The sequence below is a fragment of the Arachis stenosperma genome, chromosome 9 (genome assembly GCF_014773155.1).
Source record: "Arachis stenosperma cultivar V10309 chromosome 9, arast.V10309.gnm1.PFL2, whole genome shotgun sequence".
In the NCBI taxonomy this organism is placed as follows: Eukaryota; Viridiplantae; Streptophyta; class Magnoliopsida; order Fabales; family Fabaceae; genus Arachis; species Arachis stenosperma.
In genome coordinates, this window is record NC_080385.1 from 19,455,778 (window position 1) to 19,463,599 (window position 7,822).

Sequence of the window (7,822 nt, forward strand, 5' to 3'; positions counted from 1 at the left end):
GACCACATCATATATATCAACAATTCAACAACATCAACAATTCAATGCCTATCTTAGGGCCTCTAGCCTAAGTATTTCCTACCACATTACATATTAGATACAGGAAACCGAAACCATACCTTAGCCGATTTCCCAAGCTCAACCGGCGCACTTCCAAACCACTTATCCACAAGCTCTCAAGGCCTCAACACCTCCAAGAATAGATTTTTCACCACCAAATCCTTCCCAAGCTTTTCAAAATCACCAATCAAGCTCCAATATCCATACATACACAACCTAAGCCACAACCATCATACCCATACACAACATCTCAAAACCCAAACATCATAAAACAACAAAATTACACTAGGGTTGAGAATCTTACCACACCCAAGATCCAAGGAGACAAGATTAACCTTCTCCTTCAAGAGAGTTGGGTCCTATAACATCAAAGAACCCAAAATCTCAACATTTCACCCATGAAACTCGAAAATAAGGGCTGGAATTTCGAACAGCAACACGTGGCTTATCTCAAGATTGATTGTATGGGTTTTGTAGAGCTCTCCGCGGTGAACGCGTGGCCGCAAACGGAGCGGTAATCGGAGCTCTAGATCAAAAGTTATGGTGGTTTGAAGATCAAGTGAGAGAAAGAACTTGAGAGAGTGTTCTTCCCTCCATGGCCTCCATTTTCAGCATGTGAGTATGTTTAGTGAGGAGAGAGAATGCTGAAAACTAGGGTTTTGGTTTAGTTATGTTGGGCCAAGGGCCCACTTTGGGTCCGTTTGGCCCGATTTGGCCCGTTCGGTCCAATCTTGGTCCGAATTCTATAAAATTGGTACCGAAATTCTCGTCTCAATCTCCTCTATCACATTTAGCCATAAAAATCCCATTTTAGGCTTTCTAGAATAAATTCTCATTTATGGGTTAATTAGCCGTTAATTAACCGGGTTTTACATTATTAAATATTGTTAATAAAATATGTGATTAGGGTTTGTTATATTAATTTAATTAGTTTAATTAGAAATTATATTAAGTTAGGTTAGGTAAGTGTAATTTATAGTAATTAGTTGGATAAACAGTAAACCCTAATTTATGGTGTAATTAGGGTTCAAATTTCTGTTTTGGTCTTACGAAAAGAATTGCTGCTTCTGGATATGTTGCTTATGCTATGGATTACCCAGGTTTTGGCCTTTAATTTCTAAAGGCTTACATGGTTACATTCCAAACTTTGATGATCTCGGTGATGATGTTATAGAACAATACGCGAAAAGAAAAGGAAATGTTACCATTCCAAAATTTCGTTAGAGGCATGGCCTTTGGTGATTTTATTATTGTTTATATCATAGTACAAATGTGATTTGGTGTCATTGTTCGGATGTTAAGATTGAAAAAAAATATTACCATCTAAAAAAATGTTACTATTCAAAATTAAAAAAGATTTAAGTTTATTATCGGTTAAATTTGTCGGTAGTTATTAATTTAATTACTAATAAATAATATATTACCGTCTGCTACAAGCTCAAGAGTTTTGACAATTAAAAGTTTATATCCACTGGTAATTAATTAACAGCAAACGAAAATTTCACCGGTAAATAGTTACTGGCGAAGTTTTTACCATCTGATTTAGTCTGCCACTAAATCCGATGATAAATAGATTACTGGCAGATTTTTTCAGTAAATCTAACGGTATTCGGTGACTTTCTTATAGTATTAGTCCCTAAAAGATGGGACATTATCCAAATTCTTCCTTGAAAAATTTTATGAATCAAATTAGTCTTTAAAAGATTACAAATTAATTATTTTTGTCATTTCGTCACAATTAATAGTTTTCGTCAATGACTGGTGATATAAAATGTTAACTGATAGCATACATGATACCTAGTATATCCAATTGGATGCTAAATAAATATATTTATGGAAATCTATCAATTTAGTATAGTTTTACAATTACACTACAAGAAACAATGTATTTTTTGACGGCTTATTGTCGATATAATTTAAAAAATATAATTAGAACTAAAACATTAAAATCGACAACCAACCCGTCTATTATTTTGGTGATGTTTTTACTATCATCAGATTGTCGACAAAGACGAGGATGAGAGTTTTTTTCTTTAAAATCGACGGATATACCGTTGATTTTAGTATTTAAAATATCGACATCGTGATGCCGTTGATAAATTTGGACGATCTAAATTGCTTTTGACAAATAGATGGATGGGGTAGATTTAATGTATAAAATAGACGGTTAAAGTGTTCATTTTTTCCTAAATAAAATCGACGATATCGATTTTTATCAACAAAAAATGATCACAACGCACACTTCTTGCGCTTCCTAATTTTATCAAAATTCACCATTTCATTCAAATTCCGTCATTTTACCACTTCTCGCACCCCAACCCTCCTTCTCCACTGCCACCGCACCGCCATCACTCCGTCATGCTTCCGCTACCGTCGCTCCGACACGCTTGCGCTACCGTCGCTTCGACATTCTCGCACGTCGTCGCTCTATCATGCTTGCATGCCATCGCTCCGCTGCTGTCGTGCTGCCATTGCTCATCAGACACTCGTGCTGCCATTGCTTTGTTGCTTTTGCACTACCGTTGCTCCACTACTGTCCTGTCACCGTTGCTCCGTCACTCTGCGTAGTTGTTGTCGCTGCCCTAATTGAAGGTACTCAATAAAAATCAGTTACTCTCTTTCTTTCTCTTTCTGCAATTTCATTCTTCATTAATGATGTTCATTTCTTCGATGATTTGTTATAATTATATCGACATTTTTATTATTTGTTGTGTGTGTTCGCTGTGACCTTGTTTGAATGTTTACATTTGCCTGTGTTGCAAATATAAGTGTTAAGAAAATTTGTTGTGACCTTTTTTAATTGATTCAGCTTCAGATTGAAATGGTTGGGAATGCTTCTAAGGTAATTCAAATTTACTTTCTGCTGCTTTTTGCTACTTAATCCATACAAAAAGGAATAAGAGTGATTCTAAGTTTGTCTATGCTTGTCATTGTTATTAATTTATTTCTTATGTCTAATTTGATTTTATTATTTATTTAAAGTTCATAAACCTGGGTGAGTTTATGATTTTGCATAATATCCTTTGCTTCTAACCTCATTCAAACCAACACATATTGTACATACATTCAACCTTTGATGATGAAGGGAACTCATGAACCAAGTATCTCCAAGAACAAAAGGATACCATCATACCAAGTGTTTAGTACTCACATCTTAGGCAACATAAATTTTGTGGGAAGCAGAGATTTAAATTCAAGAAGGATAAAAATAAAGAAGTGCCACATAAAATAATGCATTATTTGTCGTTGATTCCAAGGTTACAAAGGCTATATGCCTCATTGAGCTCTGCCCCTCATATATTGTGGCATCACCAAAATCGTAGAAACGACAGTGTGATGACACATCCTTCCTATGGTGAAGCATGGAAGCATTTTGACGCGAAGCATCCTTGTTTTGCAAGTGAACCACGTAAGTTATTACATTTAAAAGGTATGGGAGTTACGATCCATTCATTCTTGCACAAAACACTAGACAACTGTATTACATGCCCACAAAGTTATAAGTCTAATTAAAAGGTTGTGAATACCTGTAAACCACGAAAAATAATGGAGGAAGCACAAAATGAATCTGAAACTAAGGTGTATTAGAATGATGAGCCTCCACATGCTAAAATCATTTCAGAAACCGAGTTTCTACCATCATTAGCATCTACGTCAGGAGATGTTGATATGATACAACTTCAAGTGGCTGACCTCCAAGTTCCTAATGTAAACAATGAGGAGGATGATGGCATTGAGATCTATGATGATGATGATGATGCTTACATTGATGATGATGGAGGTTCGGAACTCTTGGATTGAGGTTTTAGTTGTAAATTCTTGGTTTGCAAATATATTAATTTACTATAATTCATATTTTGTAATTTCTTGTATTAGTTATGTTATGGATAATAATTTGCTTATTTCAATGTGTACAAGATATGATTGGTAGAGGCAGAGATCGCGTTCGTGGTCGTGGTCGAGGCCGAACGGGTGCGCTAAGATCATGCGTTCAACAAGCCAATGAGCCTCCTAACACCGCTATTTCTCCTCAATGTAGGAGATATTTCAAGAGTGCATGTTTCAGGCTGAACATGAGCGGCAAGCTACTATAGAGACTGGTGTAATTGATCCACTACTTATCTCTGAGGAAATAAAGCATATGGATTGAAATAGTGGGTGGAAAACGAAGAGGTATGGTATATGACATGGCCGTAGTGACGGATCCAGAAAATTTTGGTAGTAGGGGCAAAATTTATATAATATGATAATAATTTTTATAATAAAAATAATATTTGTATATAAAAAATTAAATATTAAATTATCTATTAATCACTATATATCTGTGTATAAATATATATATTATTTAACTTATTTTTAATTTGTATTTTATATTTTAATATATATTTTATACAGATAATTATTTTTTATGTACATATAGCATGATTATTGTTATGATTAAATTTTGTTATTGTAAAATATGATTAGCCTTCAAAATATCTAATATACAAATTAAAGCACTAAAATAGTAATTTAAATAATAATATATAATTTAAAATTCAATTCTTTTAGGTTTTATATTTTTAAAAAAATTAATTAATTTTTTTCTTAACACTACCATCAAAATTTTTCTCCTGCAATATATATTACTAAACAATTATTTAAAAATTCACAATTAGAAGCCGATTCTTATTGATATTCATAGTTAAAAAAGTTCTTTCAATTAATATAGTTGCTACGCAAAAATTAAAGTTAATTTGAAAAGAAGATAAATAATATTTTTTTGAGTTGATTTTTAAAAAAGAACACTAATTTCGTTTAAATCTGAGAATTGATCATTCTAACGAATATCTAATATAAAATTTTTAAATTGACGATTAAGTACCAAAAGTTGAGTAAAAAATTATTGTGGGGTCAAATTTAATAATTTAATGGGGGCAAACAAATATTATTATCATATACTACTCAAAAAAATTCCAAATTGTAGTGGGGGCGCTTGCCCCCACACCTATGCACTTAGAACCGTCCCTGGACATGGGTGAGGTAAGAAACTCTTCCATGGTGCGACCTCGGGTTGATAGGCCAACCACAACCACCAACACCGATATTTTGGATATTAGAAAACGAATCACAATACTCAATAAAGAAATTGAACAACATGCCGCTAAATATAGAGAGCTTGAAGGCCGCTACCAAAGGGAGAAAAGAGAGTGACAACAGACTGTTGAATCCTTGCATGAGGACCTCAACACCAATAACTCACAAATGGATCAGTTTAGTCATCAACTCAGCAGCGTGACTGAGTATGTGAGGGTCATGAATCCTAGTAGTTCTGGAACACGTGTCCCCCACCTCCTCCTTTTGCTTTTTCAAGCTCCTAGAAAAGCACAGCTCCAGGTAAAAAACTCTCACCTATGCTGCAGCCACAGGGTTCTCAAATGGAGGATGATTCTGATGATCTCGATGACTTAGATGAGGACTATTTAGACGAGTACAAATAGGGTTATTTACTATACTTTGAATATTTTGTATTATTAGTGGATTGCAATTTAGAAGAATATAAGTCTGAGTTTAGTTATTTATGTTATCTTAAATTTTTATTTTAGAGGATTATTTATTATTTTGATAAAATTATAAACTCATTATCTAATATTTAATATAAATTTTATTTTTATATTTAAAAATTTATTTGCCTTGTTATCTAATATTTAGTATAAATTTTATTTCTATATTTAAAAATTTATTTGCATTAATTGTCTGCTATTTTTCAAATAAAAAATAATTAAAAAATATATGGCTATTAAAATTGACGGCATCCTTGTTACTTTTTAAATTTAAAATAGATAAATAAAAATAAAAATTGATGACATGTTTGTCGGTATTTTAATAATTAAATCGATGGCTAGTTTGTCAAATTTAATGTATCAAACAAGTTTAATCACCTGTGCCATGCACGTGATAAGATTGAAATTATAATTTTAAGTTGTTACGTTAAATTTCATTTTAATTATAATAATTTAATTAATAAAAAATAACTTGTATGCATTGTTTTTCTTTTCTTAATATAGTATTAATTGTATTAACTATAAAATAGTTATTTAATCTACTTTTTTCAATAAATCAGGCATATATACTCAATATGACCATAAATAATCTAGTAATACTTAAATCTACCAACAGAGTTTTATATGTTGGTTTACTGTGAAGTAAGAAAATATTAAAATTAGCTCAAAATGAAGAACAAATTAATAGAAAATCCTAATGCAAAAAATTTTGTAATAAACAATAAATAATTTAAACCTACTGAATAACAATTCAATGTTATCCTTTGATACCTGCAAAATATATACGTGAAACAACACTGTATCAATGCTTGTATATAAAATTATATGATTAACGTAATTATAAAATTGTTTGTCAAGAGAATAAAATTATACGAATTTTAATGATAATTTTAATATTCTCAAACTATTAATGTACAATAAGAATTCATCTATTAGTTTCTAGAATTTCTAAATTTTTTTAAGTGATAGTAATAAATTTTAATAAATAAATAGATTTAGTAAGACATTTTATTATTACCTTTTTATTATAGGCTCTCAAAAACTTCTCTATATACTACATTCATCATGCAGTTATCTTCCAAGTGTCAATGATCTTGCAATAGCACTCGCAGATCATCTTTACTCGTTACCCTTGATAACGCAACATACAATTGACCATGGGTGAAAACTGGCCTTGGAAGGTAAATTCCAACTTTCGATAGAGTTTGTTCCTGGGACTTATTTATTGTCATTGCAAATGACATGATAATTGGGAATCGTCTTCCTTGAAACCTGACCGGCAATGTTTCATTATTTGGAATTAGATTCAGTCTTGGGATAAGAATAATACTTCCAGCTTTGTTACCAGTTAAAGTCTTGCATTCTATCACATGATTTTCCATTCTTCTAACTTGCATCCTCGTTCCATTGCACAAACCATTAGTTTGGTCTATATTCCGTAGCAACATAACAGGAGCGCCAACCTTCAGAACCAACTTGTGTGGTGGTAGACCTGAACAATTTATTCCATTTAGAATCTCCGGCGAGAAAGCATCTAACTCAAATTCTATATTTCCCTCTTCATCACACACAGAGTCTGAACTTAAGTAGACTCTTTCTTGTCCAGGTAACCCTTCAGTCATCTTGTTGTTGACATCAGTGACACAATCCAAAGTTGGTGCAAGAATTACTCTATCCTTGAAATAATTTTCAACGGATAAATTGGATAACATATCTGGATACACGAAATCAATGAGGTCATCCAAAGCTGTCTCAAAGTTCTTAATCAAAATGTCAGATGGTATATGAACGATCGATTCACCATCTGTTGAATCACCAGCCAAACCATCACCAATTTTGAGTAGCCATTCTGCAAAATTTCTGAGTTCTTGTATGTTGTTGTTTTCACCTAGTGACAATCTCATGTTTTTTGTAAGCTTCAAAACCTTACAGTTATGCCACAAATATGAAGAATTAATAGAAGATTGAATTATATCTTGCCTTGAGCCTCTGATAATCACAGGTAAAATTTGTCTAAAATCTCTTTCGAGAACAACAACTTTACCTTCAAATGAGCATTATACGAATCTGAGCACCTTAAGATGTCTCTGAGGCATTTGTCTAAAGCTTCGTAACAATACTTACTTATCATTGGAGTTTCATCCCATGTGATTAATTTGGCCTTGGATATTAACCTTGCAAGAGGACTTCCCTGTTTAATGCTACACAAAGAATCCTCA

At 32.5% G+C, this 7,822-nt stretch overlaps 1 protein-coding gene across 1 annotated transcript; it reads right to left on the reverse strand.

Annotated features, from left to right (window-relative positions):
* Positions 1-6,688: 6,688 nt before the first annotated feature.
* On the reverse strand, positions 6,689-7,507 carry LOC130949212 (uncharacterized). Its single transcript, XM_057877998.1, has one exon. The coding sequence runs from the start codon at positions 7,505-7,507 to the stop codon at positions 6,689-6,691; it is 819 nt and encodes a 272-aa protein (XP_057733981.1).
* Between the last annotated feature and the right edge of the window lie 315 nt (positions 7,508-7,822).